At 45.9% G+C, this 21,502-nt stretch overlaps 1 protein-coding gene across 5 annotated transcripts in view; it reads left to right on the forward strand.

Annotated features, from left to right (window-relative positions):
- PLCD4 (phospholipase C delta 4) overlaps positions 1 to 21,502 on the forward strand; it is a 79,900-nt gene continuing 58,398 nt past the window's right edge. For 3 of the 5 annotated variants that reach the window (XR_008381301.1, XR_008381302.1, XM_053597985.1), the window contains exons 1-10: positions 7 to 287; positions 964 to 1,018; positions 8,614 to 8,669; positions 8,782 to 8,940; positions 10,194 to 10,422; positions 12,279 to 12,408; positions 13,058 to 13,289; positions 16,653 to 16,854; positions 19,124 to 19,268; positions 20,127 to 20,279. Coding sequence is in view for 3 of the 5 variants with exons in the window: in XM_053597985.1 (XP_053453960.1) it covers positions 8,648 to 8,669; positions 8,782 to 8,940; positions 10,194 to 10,422; positions 12,279 to 12,408; positions 13,058 to 13,289; positions 16,653 to 16,854; positions 19,124 to 19,268; positions 20,127 to 20,279 (1,272 nt within the window). In the remaining 2 variants the exon portion in view is untranslated. Of the gene's footprint in view, positions 288 to 963; positions 1,019 to 8,567; positions 8,670 to 8,781; positions 8,941 to 10,193; positions 10,423 to 12,278; positions 12,409 to 13,057; positions 13,290 to 16,652; positions 16,855 to 19,123; positions 19,269 to 20,126; positions 20,280 to 21,502 lie in introns of all 5 variants that reach the window. The other 2 variants (XM_053597987.1, XM_053597986.1) reach the window with 2 other exon arrangements.

A 21,502-nucleotide genomic window follows, 5' to 3' on the forward strand; every position in this document is an offset into this window, starting at 1 on the left:
CCCCACCCCCCACTACTCCCTCTCATTGACCAGTGTCCTGGGCCTTTAAGAGGTGGATGGGCTGGAATAAGGAGAGAGCTCATACCTCTATCCACCCTACTCCTTCCCTCTGGCTGTAACTCTGCCAGTCATAGCTGCAAACTGCAGTAGAAGAGGAGAGGAAACAAGCAAGTGCAGTGCAAGAGGAGCAAAGGAGAAAAGGAGCCAGGCTGAACTTCCTCATCATCACAGAGCTCAGAAGGCAAGGCTCACAAACACAGGACTACGATTCTGCTATCCTGCCCACGGTAAGGGCCTGGAGGCTCCGGCTAGCCTCTGCTGCAAGCTCTGTATTGCCTGAAACCCTAATTCTGCCCTCCAGATACTTGTCCACCCTGATTAAATTGCACCCTGGGCTCTTACCTACCCCAACAGCTCTATAGGGATCTGACCTGGATCTCTCTAGCTTATCCTCTGTGATTCTTAGTTTCCCTCCTGCCTGTATCAGTTACCCCTTATACGAGAACCTCTTAGCTATGCAAGATCAGCAGTGCTGATCCTAGCCAACCTCAGAGTTGAGCCACACCCCCAATAAGGAAAGAGAAAGAATCAGAATAGCCACGCTTTAGCATAGATTTATTTTTCCCCCTGTTGGAAAATGTGAGACAGAGAGAAGACAGAGGTGGGTAGGTAGATGGGAAGAGGGAGGAGGAGGTAGAGAGGCAGAGAGAGAGGGAGAAATAGAGAAACAGAGGAAGAAGGAAGGAAGAGAAGAATGAAGAGTGGGAGGAAGGGAGGAATGGAGAGTGGAAGAGATGGAAGGAGGCTTGGCATAGATTTAGTAACAGATTATTGAGGCTTGCAAACTGTTAGCCAAGACCCACGGGAAGTCAGAAACCCTAGGTAATAGGGAAAGGACTATGCGACTTCCTTAGAAAGAATGAGGGTTTGAGTTTTATGCCTTGTTCTTTGCCTGCTCAACAGGTCAGAGGGTACTGTGCTGGAAGCAACACTTGTTTCTAGTCCTCCTCCTGCTGAGGTAAGAGGAAGACTTGAAAAGTCCCTCCTTCAAAAGTGACTTTTGAACCACAACTTCCTGATGTGTGATAGGAGAGAGTTCAGGGTTTCCCAGACTTGCATGTATATCAGATGTGCTTATTTTATTTATTTATTTATAGAGTCTCACTCTGTCACCTGGATAGAATTCTGTGATGTCACAGCTCACAGCAACCTCAAATTCTTGAGCTCAAGAGATCCTCTTACTTCAGCCTTCCCAGTAGCTGGAACTACAGGCACCTGCCACAACATATGGCTAGTTTTTCTTTCTTTCTTTCCTTTTTTTTTTAGTAGAGACGGGGTCTTGCTTTTGCATAGGCTGGTCTGAAACTCCTGACCTCAGGTGATCTATCCACATCAGCCTCCCAGAGTGCTAGGATTATAGGCTTCAGCCGTTGCTCCCGGCCCCAGATGTGCTTGTTAAATATATTCCTTTTTTTTTTTTGAGACAGAGTCTTACTATGTTGCCCTCAGTAGAGTGCTATGGTGTCACAGCTCACGGCAACCTCAAACTCTTGGGCTGAAGTAATTCTCTTGCCTCAGCCTCCCCAGTAGTTGGGACTACAGGTGCCCACCACAACACCCAGCTATTTTTTGTTGCAGTTGTCATTGTTTAGCTGGCCTGGGCCGGGTTCGAACCCGCCAGACTCCGTGTATGTGGCTGGTGCCGTAACCACTGCGCTACGGGCACCAAGCCGTTAAATATATTCTTTTTTGTTTGTTTGTTTGTTTGTTTGTTTTTGGCCAGGGCCGGGCTTGAACCCGCCACCTCCAGCATATGGGGCCAGCGCCTTACTCCTTTGAGCCACAGGTGCTGCCCAACCGTTAAATATATTCTTGAGACCCATTCTTAGCAATTCTGATCTGGTAGATTTGGGGTAGAGCAAAAGAATCCACATTTTAAGAGACTCTCCAGGGGTTCCTGTAGTAGTTGGGGACCTCTGGATAGTGTGATGGTAGAACTTTCAAGCTCTAACATTCTAAGGGCTATGACCTGGACCAGAGCCATTCTGTTCTCTCTATATGAATCAGGTTAGGCATAATACTACTCCAAACCAAGGGCGTAGACAAAATGATTGTCTTCCTTCCTGCTCCTCAGAGAGACCTCAGACATCATGAATCCCACTCTAATCTCATTGGCGCTACTGATGACTCTGCCAAAGTCCATCACTAGGTAACACGAAGCCACTTGGAAACTGAGGATGAAATCTGCAGCCCTGGGCTACTTCCCACCTGATTTCGTATTTTCCCACCTGTATTAAGAAGTAATTATCTATATCCTTGAAGATCTCATATATGTGTCTAGAAGTTAATACTTAAGACCCAAGCTCTCTTAATCTCAGACATCATCATCAGTGCCCCTGCCAGTCCCTCCACTCCCAAACCCTTTGTTCCTTTTCTCCTTACTACACCAGTAACAGCTGTGACCATTCTTCCCAGCCTACCTCAGACACCAGAGGAAACACCAAGACTTAGAACACCTACATCCTAGCTCGCATTCTCTGGGCAGTTTGTTTGGTCAATCTCCTAGGATACTGCAGAGGGACACGCTAATAAGTATCTCAACCCATGTGTCCTCCTCCTAGACCACAATCTCAAAATCCTCAAAAGGGATGAGAATCAGAGATATTGGGTATTAGTGGAGACAAAAGAGGGAACTGACAGGAAGAGATGATGGGTAGAAAGGATGAGGGGGCTCAGCACCTGTAGCTCAGCAGCTAGGGCGCCAGCCACCTACACCGGGGTTGGCAGGTTAAAACCCAGCCTGGGCCTGCCAAACAACAATAACAACTACAACCAAAAAATATCCGGGCGTTGTGGCGGGCACCTGTAGTCCCAGCTACTTGGGAGGCTGAGGCAAGAGAATTGCTTAAGCCCAGGAGTTGGAGGTTGCTGTGAGCTGTGATGCCACAGGCACTCTACCGAGGGCGACATAGTGAGATTCTATCTTAAAAAAAAAAAAAGAAAGGATGAGGGGAAGGATGAGAAGAGGAAAGGCTGACTTACGTGAGAAAATAGGAAAACAGAGAAAGAGAATCAAGAGAGAGAAGAGTAACCTGGGGAAAAAAGAAAAGGACTGAGTCAGGCATAGGTTAAGGGAAGGAAAGAAAAGAAAAAATTGGCTCGGTGCTCATAGCTCAGTGGGTAGGGCACCAGCCACATACACCGAGGCTGGAGGGTTCAAGCCCAAGCCTGGCCCAGGGCTGCTAAACATCAATGACAACTGCAATCAAAAGATGGCCAGGCATTGTGGTTGGTGCCTGTGGTCCCAGCTATTTGGGAGGCTGAGGCAGGAGAATTTCTTGAGACTGGGAATTTGAGGTTGCTGTGAGCTGTGACGCCATGGCACTCTACTGAGGGCGACAGCTTGAGACTCTGTCTCAAAAAAAAAAAAAAAAGAGAAGAAAGGCTACTCAGTGGAATAGGTAGGGAACAAAAATAATGGAGAAGTGGGATAAAATGTCAATGTCCTTTGCTGATTTCCTATTCCTTGCCTTATAGAAGACTCTAAGTTCTGTTAAGATCCCTAAGGGCGGCACCTGTGGCTCAGTGAGCAGGGCGCCGGCCCCACATACCGAGGGTGGCGGGTTCAAGCCCAGCCCCTGCCAAACTGCAACAAAAAAAATAGCCGGGCGTTGTGGCGGGCGCCTGTAGTCCCAGCTACTTGGGAGGCTGAGGCAGGAGAATTGCCTAAGCCCAGGAGTTGGAGGTTGCTGTGAGCTGTGTGACACCACGGCACTCTACCAAGGGCAATAAAGTGAAACTCTGTCTCTACAAAAAAAAAAAAAAAGATCCCTAAGCTGGGGTGGTGCTTGTGGCTCAAAAGAGTAGAGCACTGGCCCCATTTACTGGAAGTGGCAGGTTCAAACCCGGCCCCGGCCAAAATCTGGAAAAAAAAAAAAAAATCCTGGGCGGCGCCTGTGGCTCAGTGAGTAGGGCGCCTGCCCCATATGCCGATGCCGAGGGTGGCAGGTTCAAACCAGTCCCGGCCAAACTGCAACAAAAAAATAGCCGGGCGTTGTGGTGGGCGCCTGTAGTCCCAGCTGCTCAGGAGGCTGAGGCAAGAGAATCGCGTAAACCCGAGAGTTGGAGGTTGCTGTGAGCCGTGTGACGCCACGGCACTCTACCCAAGGGCGGTACAGTGAGACTGTCTCTACCAAAAAAAATCCCTACGCTGGTTGTATGGATACCTGGGTTCTAGTTCTAGTTCCAGTTCTGTTACTCAGTAAATGACTTTGGCGGTTCACCTAATCTTTCTAGTCTTCAGGTTTCTTTCCTCTAAAATGAAGTCCTGCTCTGATATTCTGTGGCTCCCTGAGTTGAAACTGGTACTCTTATGGGCCACATATCACCTACGTACAGATTTGAATAGTGATTCATGAATGGGAGCAGAATTAGAAGGACAAGGTCAAGCCCTGGAGCTGAAAGACTTGTACAAAGGCTAAAAAAATAATTTTCTAAGACTGGTTTGATAGGAGAGAGTCTCCAAAATAGGGTGTTCAGGCACTTGGGCTCTGTTCTGAGGCCCAGTGCTTTGGGACATCTTTGTGAGACTCTTGAACACAGAAATCAGGGAAATAATTCCATCTTCTTGCAGCCCCAAAGCTCACCCTAACCCAGAGTCCCTATGCCCCAGAGATAGGAGCTAAAGTTCAGAAAGGAGATAAGACAGGGTGTTGGCAAGGAAGATTAGATTTCAACCCCAAGCCAACCTCACTCCCCCATAAGACTGAGGAGTTAAGAAATTTAAGAGAGGGCTCAGCGCCCGTAGCACAGTGCGGAGCCAGCTAACTAGCCTAAAGCTGCAGGGTTCAAATCCGGCCCAGGCCAGCTAAATAACAATGACAACTGCAACAAAAAATAGCTGGGTGTTGTGGGGGGAGCCTGTAGTCCCAGCTGTTTAGGAGGCTGAGGCAAGAGAATCACTTAAGCCCAAGAGTTTGAGGTTGCTGTGAGCTGTGATGCCACAGCACTCTACTGAGGACAACATAGTGAGCCTCTGTCTCAAAAAGAAAAGAAAAGAAAAAGAAATTAAAGAGACACCTGTTACTTTCTACATCAGTCTTCATAAAGCTTCTGAAAGCTTCATAAGATGCTGTTCTGTCTCTCAGGAAGCACTTTAGATCCCTTTCTCCATCCAGAGGTTTCTTGTGTCTCTCATGCATAAATATTCTTTTCTTCCTGGAACTGTTTTTCTGTTGAGAGACTGCTTCCCAACCTTCCATTGTCGTTCTGGTTATACCTGCATTCTGCTACTCCTTTAGAAAGCCTTCTCTGGGGTCCTGCATTCAGGGAAGATGTATTTTCACTGACCTGCACATTCTCCTTGAAGACTCAGTCTGTCTTGGGCAACTTTACAGGCTCTTCCTTCCAAAGAGAGATAGGACCGTGTGACCTCAGACAAGTCATATCATATTTCTGGACTTTTGGGGGTTTTTTGGTTTTTTGTTTTTGTCCGTCTCACTTTATCACCCTTGGTAGAGTGCTGTGGCGTCACACAGCTCACAGCAACCTCCAACTCCTGAGTTTAGGAGATTCTCTTGCCTCAGCCTCCTGAATAGCTGGGACTACAGGTGCTCGCCACAACGCCTGGCTTGGTTTTTTATCTATAAAATATAGGGAGTTGAACTGCCTGATTTATTAATGGAACACTAACTGAATGATCACTTTATGGATTTTTAAAATTGTTTCAGGTGTTCACTACTGTCAAAATTTTAAACTTTTATTTATTTATTTTTATTTTTTTAGACACAGAGTCTCACTTTGTTGCCCTTGGTAGAGTGCCACGGCGTCACTGCTCACAGCAATCTCCAGCTCCTGGGCCTAGGCAACTCTCCTGCCTCAGCCTCCCAAGTAGCTGGGACCACAGGCACCTGCCACAATGCCCAGCCATTTTTTTCGTTGCAGTTTGGCTGGGGCCGGTTCAAACCTGCCACCCTCAGTATATGGGGCCAGCGCCCCAGTCACTGAGCCACAGGCACCGCCCCCCCAATTTTAAACTTTTAAATTAAAAAACACAACTTATTTCTATTCAAGTGTAGGTTCTTTGCTTATGCAAAAGAACAGAGCTTGGCCAGTTGTGGTGGCTTATGCCAATAATCCCAGCCTTTTGGGAGGCAGAGGTGGGAGGATTCTTCAGGACAGGAGTTCAAGATCAACCTAGGCAACAGGGAAACTGTCATTACAAAAGAAAAAAAAAAAAATCAGCCAAGTGTTGTGGTGTGTACCTGTAGTCCTAGCTATTTGGGAGGCTGAACCAGGAGGATCACATGAGCTTAGCAGCTGGAGGTTGCAGTGAGCCGTGATCACACCACTGCACTCCAACCTGGGTGACAGAGAGACCCTGTTTAAAAAATATATATATGTACATATAAACACACACACAATATATATACACACACACAGAGTAGAATTTCCATTGTTGACCATCTCTCTTCATTGACCACCTCCTTAAGTGACCTGATTTTCTTTTCTTTTCTTTTCTTTTCTTTTTTTTTTTTTTTTTTTTGAGACATGGCCTCACTTTGTCACCCTCAGTAGAGTGCCATGGTTGAGCTCACAGCAACCTCAAACTCTTGGGTTCAGGCAATCCTCTTGCCTCAGCCTCCAGAGTAGCTGGGACTACATGTGCCCACCACAATACCTGGTATTGTGAGAGCTCTGATAATCTACCTGCCTCAGCCTCCCAGAGTGCTAGGATTACAGGCATGAGCCACCAAAACCGGCAACCTAATTTTTATAGACCAGACATGCACCACATGTATGTATCAGTACAGGAGGCCTAGTTCCTTATGTTGACCATCTCTGTATGTTGACCAGTTTTTACAGTCCCTTGGATGGTCGACTTGTGGAAGTTCTATTGGGCATATATGTGTATATAGCACAGAGCTTTATGTTTCATGAGTTTTGTCAGTTTGACCAGGTCAAGAATTAAAATACATCTATAGGGGCAGAGATAGAATCACTGTATCCACATATCAAATCTTACAGTTCTTTTCAAGGGAAGTTTGTTGTTAGCTATTAGGACAACTTAACTAAGTCCTAAATTAGACAGCATATGTCTTAAAGGAGGTACCCTCTTTTTCCTAGGTAGAGAACATTTGAAAATGAGATTTATGTAACTTATTTGGTCAGTTAATACTGTGAGAATAACTGCTATGAAAAAGAATACAAATTTTTTTTTTTTTTTAGAGACAGAGTCTCCCTTTGTCACCCTTGGTAGAGTGCCGTGGCGTCACAGCTCACAGCAACCTCCAATTCCTGGGCTTAGGCGATTCTCTTGCCTCAGCCTCCTGAGTAGCTGGGACTACAGGCGCCCGCCACAACACCCGGCTATTTTTTTGTTCAGTTTGGCTAGGGCCGGGTTTAAACCTGCCACCCTTGGTATATAGGGCTGGCACCCTACTCACTGAACCAGAGGTGCCACCCAATATAAAATATGTTTTATATGGGCAGCGCCTGTGGCTCAGTGAGTAGGGTGCCGGCCCCATATGCCGAGGGTGGCGGGTTCAAACCCAGCTCCGGCCAAACCGCAACAAAAAAATAGCCGGGCATTGTGGTGGGCGCCTGTAGTCCAGCTGCTCGGGAGGCTGAGGCAAGAGAATCGCTTAAGCCCAAGAGTTGGAGGTTGCTGTGAGCCCTTTGTCATCATGGCATTCTACCTGAGGGCAGTACAGTGAGACTCTGTCTCTACAAAAAAAAAAAAAAAAAATATATATATATATATATATATATGTTTTATACTATGTTAAAGTAGAAAACAACTAAGTTTAATAGGAGAAACAAAAGAAACACTTTGCTCTAGCCCTTCAGGAGATGGACAATCTACATGAGAGCATGGCAAAGGTTCCCGGAATAGGGAAGCTGGGATGATTCCACCTAGAAAAGAGAAGGGTAGGGTGTGGAGAGATTCCAGGTTCTGAAAGGGGCCAGTAAGACGATGGCTCCTAACAATGAGAGGCTGGGAGTAAACAAAGAGTGGCACGAGGTTATGGCATGGGGTATTTGGTCGGAAGTGGGTGTTTAGCAGATGCCTGGGTTTAGGGCTCTCTGGAGATAGCCATGGGAAACAACAGAGGCTCTAGGATCAGATATATCTGGGTTTAAATTCAGATCCTACGTGATTTGAGGCAGGTTCCTTAGTCTATCTAAGCCTCAGAATCACCAAACCAAAATTAAAAGTAAAAATAGCTGGGCGGCGTCTGTGGCTCAGGGAGTAGGGCGCTGGCCCCATATACCGAGGGTGGAGGGTTCAGACCCGGCCCCTGCCTAACTGCAACAAAAAAATAGCCAGGTGTTGTAGCAGGCACCTGTAGTCCCAGCTACTCAGGAGGCTGAGGCAAGAGAATCGCTTAAGCCCAAGAGCTGGAGGTTGCTGTGAGCTGTGACGCCACAGCATTCAACTGAGGGCAACAAAGTGAGACTCTGTCTCTAAAAAAAAAAGGTAAAAATAGCTACAGATTATGTAGATGAAGTGCCTGACACATAGTGTACACTCAGGAAATACTAGTTTCCTTTTCTTCTTCCCTCAGTCTTCAAGATTCACTCAAAGCTCTTTGTTCCTCCTTGCTCCTTCAGGTGACTCTGTCACCAACTGGTGGAACAGTGGGTAATGGCATCCCAGCTGCAAGACCGTGAGTACCCCTGCAGGGGAAGAGTTCTTGGGCAACAGCTCCTATTCCAGAGCTTCTCCTGGGTCCTCTACCCTCCCTGATGGCTATCTAGCACCTGCTTTTCCTGGCTCAGGGCTGACCACTGATGGGAACCTGCTGCTGATGCAGGAAGGCATGCTGATGCGCAAGGTGAGGTCCAAAACCTGGAAGAAGCTAAGATACTTCAGACTTCAGAACGACGGCATGACAGTCTGGCATGAACGGCAGGCCAGGGGCAAGGCCAAGCCCACCTGTGAGTGACCTTGATAGCTACAGGTGGATGGACACGTGGGAGGATAGGGTCTGAGGAGCCCAGCAGACTGAGGGCAGGGGAGGGACCAGGGTCCTGCAATAGTGCCCTTGTACTGTCCCACTGTGGCTATATCTGAGCCTGTAAAAGATCATAACAGTGCTTGCCTTGTAAGATGTTATAAGGATTAAATTACTTATTGCTTATATGGGGCTCGTAAGAGTCCTGGCATATAGTAAGTCTCAATAAATCTAAATTTATATCTTATTATTATTATCATTATGTCATGATCTCAGGCATCAACCTGGCTGAATTAAAGCCATGCTGTGCCAGTTTCTAGTTGAGTGGCAACATACAAGGTAAGTAATTAAATTCAGCTTCAATTTCCTCATTTGTAATGTGTGGAGATTAAATCTGCCCAGTAGGCTCGGCATGCACTGAGGCTGGTGGGTTCCAACCCAGCCCTGGCCAGCTAAGCAACAATGACAACTGCAACAGAAAAATAGCTGGGCATTATGGTGGTCACCTGTAGTCCCAGATATTTGGGAGGCTGAAGCAAGAGAATTACTTAAGCCCAAGTGTTTGAGGTTGCTGTGAGTTGTGACACCATGGCACTCTATCTAGGTGACATAGTGAGACTCTGTCTCAAATTAAAAAAAAGAAAAAAAAGAAAAACCTAGCCAGGCACTGCAGGAAGCGCCTGTAATCCCAGCAGGATGCCCACAGCCTGAGTCTGAGGCTGCAGTGAACTATGCCATCATTGTACTCTGCTCAGGGCATAGGGTGGGACTTTGTTTCAAAAAAAAACTAAAATGTGAGGACTGAACTTGAACATGTAATGTTTTGTTGTAACTGCTTCCACACTTCAAATATATTTCCATTTGTCATCCCCAACGGTCCTCTTGTGACTTGCCATGGAAGTAACTATCCATTATTTAAGATGAGGATACTGAAGACTAAGTCATTTTGATTTGTGTCACACTGCCAGCTGGTGGCTGGAATCCAGGTCTCACCATGCTGCCTATGCAGACACCAATGACTTGTATGAACTCATGAATCTCAGAAGTCTGTGTCCCCACACACATACAACCCCTCCTGCAGAAGCTGGGGTTTTTGTGATTCAGCCTGCAGAAGCTGGGGTTCCTTTTTTCTGTGGCTTCATGGAAAAGGTGATGCTAGTCCTTGACCATAATTATAATTCCTATAATTTGTTGGACTCCTTTCCTTAGTGCTTCCACCTGCTTCTTTCCCGGCAGTCTCAATCTCTGATGTGGAGACAGTACGTAAAGGCCATGAATCTGAGTTGCTGCGCAGCCTGGCAGAAGAGTTCCCCCTAGACCAGGGCTTCACCGTTGTCTTCCATGGCCGCCGCTCCAACTTGGACCTGGTAGCCAATAGTGTTAAGGAGGCCCAGATCTGGATGCAAGGTCTCCAGCTATTGGTGGACCTCGTCACCAGCATGGACCAACAGGAGCAGCTGGACCAGTATCAACAGGATGAAGTTGGAGGAGGGGTTGTTTATGTGTGGGGACACTGAAGGAGTCAGATGCTACAGGTCTAGGGAAGGTGGAATGGGGGGGAAGGAGTGCAGGGCTAGGGAGGCCTGAGAGTTCAAACACCATAGGCAGGTACAGCTCAGGCCAATATGAGGTTGAGGATACTGAGGGAGAAATGGATGCTAGGGACCATAAAGACATAACCAGACAGAATTTGAGCATGAATCAAGACATCTAGGATCGGCTTGGCACCCGTAGCACAGTGGTTATGGCGCCAGCCACATATACCAAGGGTGGTGGGTTCAAACCTGGCCCAGGCCAGCTAAACAACTGCAACCAAAAAATACCCAGGCATTGTGGCTGGTGCCTGTAATCCCAGCTACTTGGGAGGCTGAGGCAAGAGAATCACTTAAGCCCAAGAGTTAGAGGTTGCTGTGAGCTGTGATGCCACAGCACTCTACCCAGAGTGACATAGTAAGACTCTGTCTCAAAAAAAAAAAAAAAAATCTAGGATTGAAGAGGAGATTGAACAAAGATCTCAGCATCATCAACTATACCATAGGGGTGGGAAACAACCTCTTAGACAGCTTGTGGCACAAATTCACTTAAAGTTTCTTGGATCGTATGCCAGTTTATTCATTTATTCATTCATTTACCATCTATTAAGCAGAATGTATCAGGCACTATGCCAGGCTATAGGATACAAATATTGCTTTAATTCCAGCACTTTGGGAGGCCAAGGCAGAAAGATGGCTTAAGCCCAGGTTTTCTTGTTTTTTTTTTTTTTTTTTTGTGGTTTTTGGCTGGGGCTAGGTTTGAACCTGCCACCTCCGGCATATGGAACCGGCGCCCTACTCCTTGAGCCACAGGCACCGTCCCAAATATTGCTTTAGTTAGTAGAAAGCAGGGAATTGTGTAAAGAATCTAAGTGTCATAGAAGTGTTATAGTACTTATAAGATTTGTGAGTATTCAAAGGAAGGATATTTAATTCTACCTAAGAGGATTCTGAAAAAGCTTCAGGGAAGAAATAGCATGTGAGCCAAGAGTTGAAAATTAGTAGAATATGAGCATAAAGGCAGGAGGAGGGAAAGGCACTCCAGTCTGAGGAAACAACATGAGTAAAGACCCAGAGAGCAACCGAAGAGAAAGTCATTAAATGACTTGCTCGAGAAAGAGAGTGGAACATCAGAGAACAGGGAGTTGCTGAGTCTGGCTAAAGTATAAGGACAGAGATGTGTTGAGAGGTTGGGTTGGAGCTGGTGCAGATCACAGGAACAAAAAAGATCTTAATTTTTTTTCTTGGAGATTGTCTCCCTCTTGTTGTCTGGGCTAGAGTTCAGTGGCATCATCATAGCTCACTGCAAACTCAAACTCCTGGGCTCAAGCAATTCAATTGCCTCAGCTTCCCAAGTAACTGGGATGACCAGTGCATGCCACCACACCTGGGTAATTATTTTTAGTAGAGACAGGGTCATGCTTTTGCTCAGGCTAGTCTCGAACACCTGAGCTGAAACAATCCTCTCCACTTGGCTTCCCAGAGGTGTGAACCACCACACCCAGCCCAAGATCTTAATTTACATGTTAAAGAATATGGATTTCTTTTGAACTGCATGGGTTCACTTAAAAAAAAAATAAAAGAAAGAAAGAATATGGATTTCTTTCTGCAGCAGGGAGGCATCCGAGCTGTGCAGTGACAAGATAGATTGGTGCTATGGAGATAGTATTCTAAAAATGTATTTGCACTGGGGAAAAACTGGCAACAAAGATAAGGGAGAGATGTCAATAAATGAACATGAATACACAAACACACACAAATGGTGCTTTTTGCCTTAACTTGGACTTGGATGGCTGAGTGACTGGTTCCAGCGTGGAGACAGAAACCAGGATGGTCGGATGAGTTTCCAGGAAGCTCAGAGGTTGCTGCTTTTGATGAATGTGGAACTGGACCAAGAACATGCCCTCAGTCTTTTCCAGGTAAATCTACTGGGGAAGGATTTACAGGAGCCAGCCAGGTCACGTTTTCCCTTGTCCATAAGTCAGTCCTCTGATCCTAATCAGTAACACTCAATTGTTGAGTCTCTACTGTGTACCCCTAGCACCATGGTAGGCTCAGTGGGAAGAATGGGGCATGATTCTTGCCCTTCACTCTTGTTGGAAAGATGAGCCATCATTCTGTGAAAGGTAAATAACAATATGTTATATTGTACCTCAAGGACCTCTCTGTCCATGGCCCAAATTTCACAGGTACTTAGAACAATGGAAAGCCTCAACTAGAATGTGAGCAAATAGGAGGAATCTTTTGACCTTTTAGGGACCTACAGGAGGTTTAACTTCCTAGTTGAAAATTGTCTCTAGGGCAGCGCCTGTGGCTCAGTGAGTAGGGGGCCGGCCCCACATACTGAGGGTGGTGGGTTCAAACCCGGGCCCCGCCAAACTGCAACAAAGAAATAGCTGGGCGTTGTGGCGGGCGCCTGTAGTCCCAGCTACTTGGGAGGCTGAGTCAAGAGAATCGCTTAAGCCCAGGAGTTGGAGGTTGCTGTGAGCTGTGATGTCACAGCACTCTACCCAGGGCGACGGCTTGAGGCTCTTCCAAAAAAAAGGGTTTGTTTACTCTCTCTTGCAGGCAGCAGACACATCCCAGTCTGGGACTTTACAGGGAGAAGAATTTGTACATTTCTATAAATCATTGACTAAGCGTGGTGAAGTGCAGGAGCTGTTTGAAAGCTTTTCATCTGATGGGCAGAAGCTGACCTTGCTGGAATTTGTGGATTTCCTCCGGGAAGAGCAGAAAGAAAGAGACTGTGCCCCTCACGTCGCTTTAGAACTCATTGACCGCTATGAACCTTCAGACAGCGGTAAGAGGGATCAGCTGGAGAGGCATCAGACATGGGTGGTGAGGCAGGGGGCCAGGATTATAAAGGGACAGAAACAAGCAGCATCCTTCCTAACTTAGGAAAAGCTGAGTCCACCCCTACTTGGCCTTCTACCCAATTATCTCATTTACTCACTCCTTCCGAAAGAGAGCAGCCATTGCCTGCCTAGACAAGACGGGTGTCTCCTCTGTAATGCTAGATCTCTGCGGAGGAAGAAGATTCCACATGTTTCCTTTCTTCCACTATGCTTCTGTTTTATGTTCTTTACTTTCAGAAAGTTCTTCCTGATATTAACTTTATCTTCAGTGGAAACAGAAAACTCTTGGTCTTCTTGCTTTGGCCTCTTCTTTAGTGCAAATGATCCCTTGTCCTCTGATTCTTCTTCATGGCTCTTTTTTTCTGTCCTTTTAATGTCAGCTCTCTTTAAATTCTCCAAGTAGTTTTTAAGTCTCTAAGGCCCTGAGCCAAAAAGTTAAGTCAATCCCTAGCTGGCGGGATGATGAGGAGGCCAATTAACTTAGCTTTTAACAAGTACAGCTAAAATATGCCCTTCTGGTCCTCAAACCTTCCTCCCTTCAGTAGGCTCATCTCTTGCCCTCCATTCCCTTTCAGAGCCTGAGGAATTTACATTAATAATATATTATTTATAAGACACTTTCACATTCCTCACTTCATTTAGTACTCACTACAACCTTGTAAATCAACAGCAGTAATCTTTATTGGGCCTTTGCTAAGCATTCCATAATGCACTAATATCTTTACATGCCTTTTCATTGACTTATTGAAATGGTTTCTTTTATTAAGTCAGTTGTATTACATAAAAGATGAAAACTGAGGTTTAGAAAGATTAAATGACTTGCTCAAAGTAGATAGGTAATGAAAGAGGAATTGGGATTCATATCTAGGTAATCTGCTGCCTCCCTTGAGAATGAGGATAAGAGGTGGGATGATTGAAAGCTGGACAAGTGATTTAGGTTTCCTGGGTCTCAACTCCCACTCCCTACCATTCATTTATTCATTTACCACTTCAGCTAAAACTTATGCACTACCATACTGCCATCTGTAATATGTCAGGACCTATGTTTGGCACCAGAAATACAGTGGTCCCTAGGTCAGACAAGGACAGTGCCCTTGTGAACTTAGAATCACTTAGTGATTCCATATTTGTATGGGTGTTCAGAGAAGAATAGAGTCTGTAAAGCAATCATTTGAGAAAAGAAATTGAAGAGGATGAAGACATAGGATCTTCGGTTCCTAGTGCAATATCTGGTATACATCACTTACACTTATCCTAACACCCACCCCTCTTGGTGTTCCTTCCCCTTGTACTTGACAATCAGATACTACACTTTTTTTTTTTTTGAGACAGAGTCTCACTATGTCACCCTCAGTAGAGTGCCATGGCACCACAGCTCACAGCAACCTTAAACTCTTGGGTTTAAGTGATTCTCTTGCCTCAGCCTCCCAAGTGCTGGGATTACAGGTGTGAGCCACCACTCCTGACCAGATACTATACTCTGACTGCAGAGTGTAGTATCAATAAAAAAAACCTGGGATCAAATCTCCTTTGTGCTTGTTATTGACTGAGTAACTTTAGGTAAGTCAGTTAACCTCTCTGTCACTCAAGGTCCTCATTTGTAAATAATTGGTGATCAAATGAAATAATGTACATAACAAGTATCCAACAACTGTGGATGAAACTTCCTGCTCAACTTCCTATCATTCTTCACTATCTCCAGACCTTTTAGAGCTAGGAAGCTGGGCATGAGAGTCAAGTTGTTCCCTGCTCAAGGGAGCCTCCCTGCAGCAACTCTCAATGAGACTGCACAGCCCAGTGGTGCAGGGCATGGCTCTAACAACTGGCTGCCTTGATTCAAATCCCAGCTTCTCTAATTACTAGTTATACAACTAGTTATACAACTTGGGGAAATAACCTAACCTCTCATGGCTAATGATATCTATCTCATCATGTTAGTGAGAGCATGATTTTATTTTATTTTATTTTTAAACAGTCTCACTTTTTTGCCCTCAGTAGAGTGCTGTAGCGTCACAACTCACAGCAACCTCAAACTCTTGGGCTCAAATGATTCTCTTGTCTCAGCCTCCCAAGTAGCAGGTATTACAGGTACCCGCCACAATGCCCAGCTATTTTTAGAGATGAGGTCTTGTTCTAGCTCAGGCTGTTCTCAAAGAACTCATAAGCTCAGGCAATCTACCTGCCTTGGCCTCCTAGAGTGCTAGGATTACAGGCACAAACCACTGCCCCTGGCCTAGTGAGAGCATTATTGAGATGTTTCATGTAATGTCCTTGGGATAGAGTGAATGCCCAGTTACTGTTAAGCATCATTGTTATTATGTCAAGCCCATGCTAAGATGGGTGAAAGCCATGGAAGAAGTAATAGGGCCCTTCTCTCAAGGAGAGTTAGTCTAAGGGGTTGTTGACAAATGCTCCTCAAAACATCACTTGGAAGCTACAGGAGATGAAGAAACCTCAGCTCATAGTTAGTGGCAGCTATAGAGCCCAGTGAAGAAAATACAGGTACCTTGGCTGGGTCACTTACAAGTCTTTGATTCTTTCTGGGCCTCAGTTTTCCCATCTATAAAATTAGCCCCTCGGATACTGTGATGTCCATTATGGTAACTGTGAGCTCCATTTTGGCTATTTAAATTTAAATTAACTAAAATAGGCTGGGCATGGGTAGCTTATACCTGTAATCCTAGCACTCTGGGAGGCCGAAGCGGGTGAATTGCTTGAGCTCAGGAGTTGGAGAAGAGCCTGAGCAAGAGTGAGACCCCATCTCTACCAAAAAATAGAAAAACTAGCTGGGCATAGTGGCAAGTGCTATAGTCCCAGCTACTTGGGAGGCTGAGGCAAGAGGATCTTTCGAACCCTAGAGTTGCTCTGAGCCATAGCACCATGGCACTCTACCCAGGGCTACAGAGTGAAAAAAAAAATTTAAATTAACTAAAATCAAATAAAATTTAAGATTCAGTTCCTCAGTCATGTAAGCCACATTTAAAGTGCTCAATAGCCACATGTAGCTAGACTCTATCATATCTGGCACTGCAGAATAGATCATTGTAGAATGTTCCAGTGATCTTTCTTTTTTGGTTCCCAGTGGCTTCTAAATCGAATCATCGTAATGATTCCCTTTAACATTCACTGAGAGTAGGAATGATTGAATTGATACACACTACGTGGAGTAAGTTTGGCTTCTAAGCCTGGGAATGGACACCATGTTGAAGGGCAGAACCCTTAAAGGGTTGGAGTGGAGCATGCATGGCTGTGCCAGGATGTTCCTACCCAGAGCTTCTCACTCTAGCATTCCTCACTCCGCACTCTAGGCAAACTTCGGCATGTGCTAAGCATGGATGGCTTCCTCAGCTACCTCTGCTCAAAGGATGGAGACATCTTCAACCCAGCCTGCCTCCCTATTTACCAGGATATGACTCAACCCCTGAGCCACTACTTCATCAACTCCTCACATAACACCTACCTAGTGGGAGACCAGCTTTGTGGACAGAGCAGCATCGAAGGATATATACGGTGCAGTGGTGGGAGAGAAGGGGTCCAGAGCATGAGAAAGACCATGTGTGGGAAACTGAACGGCACTGTTAGTGTATAGCAGATTAAGAAGGTGTTTTTTTGTTTGTTTTTTTTTTTGAGACAGAGCTTCAGTCTGCCCCCATGGTAGAGTGCTGTGGCATCACAGCTAATAGCAACTTCTAACTCTTGGGCTTAAGCGATTCTCTTGCTTCAGCCTCCCAAATAGCTGGGACTACAGGTGCCGCCACAACGCCCAGCGATTTTTTGATTGGAGTTGTCATTGTTTGGCAGGCTGGGGTTGGATTTCAACCCGCCAGCTCTGGTGTATGTGGCTGGCCCCTTAGCCACTTGAGCTACAGGTGCTGAGCCTAGGAAGGTGTTTTGGGAGGTTAGTGGTTGAGGGCCCTTGGATACCTGAGGCAATTGGAGGAGATACTGAAGACTGGGAGGAGAATGGCAACGAAACTCTGTAGATAAATGGAACATCTCTCTCTTTCACAAGCTATGAAACTCTTTTGGAACTCAGAGGCCCCATATTGAACAAATAAACTGAATATCATATGGAAGGCAGTAGAGCATAAGTTAAAAACACAGGTCAGACCGATCGGCTAAGGTCAGATGGCTAGGGCGCTGGCCACATACACCAGAGCTGGCAGGTTTGAACCCAGCCTGGGCCTGCCAAACAATAATGACAACTACAACCAAAAAATAGCTGGGCATTGTGGCAGGTGCCTGTAGTTCCAGCTACTTGGGAGGGTGAGGCAAGAGAATCACTTAAGCCCAAGAGTTTGAGGTTGCTGTGAGCTGTGTCACCACGGCATTCTACCGAGGGTGACAAAGTGAGACTGTCTCAAAACAAAACAAAACAAACAAAAAGAAAAACATAGGTCAGGAATCAGACCATCTGAGGTCAAATCCTAGTTCCCTCCCTTGGTACTCTGGGGCTAAGTATTTAACATCTATTTGCCTCAGTTTCTCCATCTATGAAACAGGGATAGTAATAGCATCTGGGTTGTTGTGAGGATTAAATGAGATAATGCAAGTGTTAATAGCTAATAAGCTGTAGCTTCTTATTGTTATTAATTATGGATTGGATTGAATAGTCAAGATAGCTTTGTAGTGCCAGCAAATGAAAAGGGTTACAGAGATGAGTGGAATATACAGTTTTTACCTAGAAGTCTAGCCCAGAAAATGAGGTGTAAATTTACTGAGAGTTTGAGTAACTCAGGTGTTATACAGGATATAAAACAAGAACATCAGAAGTTTCATGAGGTGATGTTTGATGGGTTACGATGGAAAGATTTTGAGTTGGGAGGGGTGAGATGGGGTAGAATTCAGTGTGAACTGCAACAGTGCCCCAGTGGACAGAGAAGTTTCCATGGAAATGCAGTGTGAAAGGAGTCTGGATGGGTAAGTGCTAGTGAAAACTTTTTTCTCCAGAATGGTGAGAGCATCCCTCTTGGATGGAAGATCATATCTTTTTTTTTTTTTTTTTTGAGACACAGTCTCACTTTCTTGTCCCTGGTAGAGTGCTGTGGCATCATAGCTCACAGCAACCTCAAACTTTTAGGCTCTAGCCTCCCAAGTAGCTGGGACTATGGGTGCCTACCACAAAACCCTGCTATTTTTTAGAGCAGTGATTCTCAACCTTCCTAATGCCACAGCCCTTTAATACAGTTGCTGTGGGTCGCAACCCACAGGTTGAGAACTGTTGTTTTAAAGACGGGGGGTCTCTCTTTTGCTCAGGCTGGTCTTGAACTCCTAAGCTCAAATGATCCATCTGCCTCAGGCTCCCAGAATGCCAGGATTACAGGCATAAGCCACTGTGCCCAGCCCTTTGTTTTTTGAAACGGAGTCTCTCTATTGCCTCAGGCTTGAGTGCCATGGTGTCATAGCTCATGGTTACCTCAAACTCTTATGCTTAAGCAATCCTCTTGCCTCAGCCTCCCTAGTTGCTGGGACTAGCACCCTCAGCTAATTTTTCTCTTTTTTTTTTAAAGGGGGGGGCAAACTTTTGACAACTTGGGTGACTACCTAAGGCATTGTGTGGAGTGAAAGATGCAAGGCCTTAAAGGTGATCAGCTAATTTTTCTACTTTTAATAGAGACAGGGTCTCACTTTTGCTCAGGCTGGTCTTAAACTCCTGAGCTCAAGTGATCCACCTGGCTCAGCCTTCTACAGTGCTACCATTACAGGAGTGAGCCACTTTGCCTGGCCAGGAAGATCAGCTCTTTACCTCTCCTGTCTCTGGGGGTTGGGTTTCTTGCAGGGTCCTGAAGCAGGGATGCCGCTGTGTGGAGGTGGATGTATGGGACGGACCTAGTGGGGAACCTGTCGTTTACCACGGACACACCCTGACCTCCCGCATCCTATTCAAAGATGTTGTAGCCACAGTAGCACAGTATGCCTTCCAGGTAGCAGCCCCAGGATGGAAACATTGGTGAGGGAAGAAGGTCTGAGGGAAGAGTGACTGGCTCTGGGTCTGGGGAGGGTGGAGGAGCACAGAGGTGGTTATGTTGAATGGCATTATATGTATAAAAGAGGTTTTATTTATTTATTTATTTATTTATTGAGACAGAGTCTCACTTTATGGCCCTCAGTAGAGTGCCATGGCATCACACAGCTCACAGCAACCTCCAACTCCTGGGCCTAAGCGATTCTTTTGCCTCAGCCTCCCGAGTAGCTGGGACTACAGGCGCCTGCCACAACGCCCAGCTTTTCTTTTTGGTTGCAGTTCAGCCGGGGCCGGGTTTGAACCCGCTACCCTCGGTATATGGGACCGGCGCCTAACCAACTGAGCCACAGGCGCCGCCCTATAAAAGAGGTTTTAACTGAAAAGCATCAGGGAAATATTAAAAGATTATTATGAATAAGTATTGGATGTGTTACTAGTAATTTACTAGTCTTAGAAGTAATTACAAATGATTAGTAACTATTACTTCTAAGTTCTATCACCCATCTGGGAGATGGGAGATAGGAAATAGACAGATAGTGGTGAGTTCAAGGCTGAAGGACATTAGAATCGTAATGTGAACACATAACCAGATACACAAAGGTTCCAGAGGGACCTGGGTCAGACTTGGCACAGGTAAGAGATTTGGTTACCCTAAGATATCCCAGGGGTGGACTTCAGACCCAGCACACTCTCACTGAATCCTGTAATGGAGTTAGAGGAGCTTAGCAATTAGGAAGGCCTAGGAAGCAGGTGTTTGGAGAAGGAGATGCCAGGGCTTTAGAACTGTGGATCCAGCATCTGCTCCTCTGATCACCAGGCATCAGACTACCCAGTCATCTTGTCCCTGGAGAACCACTGCAGCTGGGAGCAGCAACAGACTATAGCACGCCATCTGACTGAGATCCTGGGGGAACAGCTGCTGAGCATCACCTTGGATGGGCTGCTTTCCACTCAGCTGCCCTCACCTGAGGTAGGGACCCTGTTCCTCCAGCTCACCATCTACTGTGGCTTCCACATTACTCCACCTTGACTCCTTCCTCCATGCATCTCCTTTCCCTTTCTGTATTCAGATGGACCATCTTGCTCTTTAATATCCTTGGACACAACTTTAATTTTTAAAAAATTGAATTGAGGATGGGAGTGGTGGTTCACCCTGTAATCCTAGTACTCTGAGAGGCTGAGGTGGGTGGATTGCCTGAGCTCACAGGTTCGAGACTAGCCTGAGCAAGAGTGAGACCTTGTCTCTAAGAAATAGCTGGATGTTTTGGCAGGTGCCTGTAGTCCCAGCTACTCAGGAGGCTGAGAATTCTTCAAGAGAATTGCTTGAGCCCAAGAGTTTGAGGTTGCTGTGAGCTATGACACCATGGCACTCTACCAAGAGCAACAAAGTGAGACTCTGTCTCAAAAAAAAAAAATTGAATTGAACACAGGACTCTATTTACAGTTTTCAAGTTTTAAATTAATTATTTACTTTGTATTTCTTTTCTCAATGAAAAATCTCAATTTTTCCCTGATAGTTCATAATTATTTTAGGCTATGCAAGCAATATAAAGGGAAACACTCCCCATCATAATCCTAGCCTCTTCCATGATAACAGCTAGTTTTCAGTAGATTTATTTTTTCAATGCCTGGCTATTTTTTTTTTTTTTTTGAGACAGAGTCTTGCTATGTTGCCCTCAGCAGAGTGCTGTGGCGTCACAGCTCACAACAACCTCAAACTCTGGAGCTTAAGTGATTCTCTTGTCTCAGCCTCCCAAGTAACTGGTACAGGCGCCATCCACAATGCCTGGCTATTATTTTGTTGCAGTTGTCGTTGTTTAGCAGGCCTAAACCGGATTTGAACCTGCCTTCCTCTGTGTATGTGGCCAGTGCCCTAACCACTGAGCTATGGGCCCTGAGCCCCGGCTATTTTTTTGTTGCAATTGTCATTGTTCTTTAGCTGGCCCAGGCTGGGTTCAAACCCACCAGCTTGGGTGTATGTGGCTGGCTCCGTAACTACTGTGCTATGTGCACCAAGCCAAAGCCCAGCTATTTTTTTTTTTTTTTGTAGAGACAGAGTCTCACTGTACCGCCCTCAGGTAGAGTGCCATGACGTCATACGGCTCACAGCAACCTCCAACTCTTGGGCTTACGCAATTCTCTTGCCTCAGCCTCCCGAGCAGCAGGGACTACAGGTGCCCGCCACAACACCCG

This window comes from Nycticebus coucang, chromosome 7 (assembly GCF_027406575.1).
Source record: "Nycticebus coucang isolate mNycCou1 chromosome 7, mNycCou1.pri, whole genome shotgun sequence".
NCBI lineage: Eukaryota > Metazoa > Chordata > Mammalia > Primates > Lorisidae > Nycticebus > Nycticebus coucang.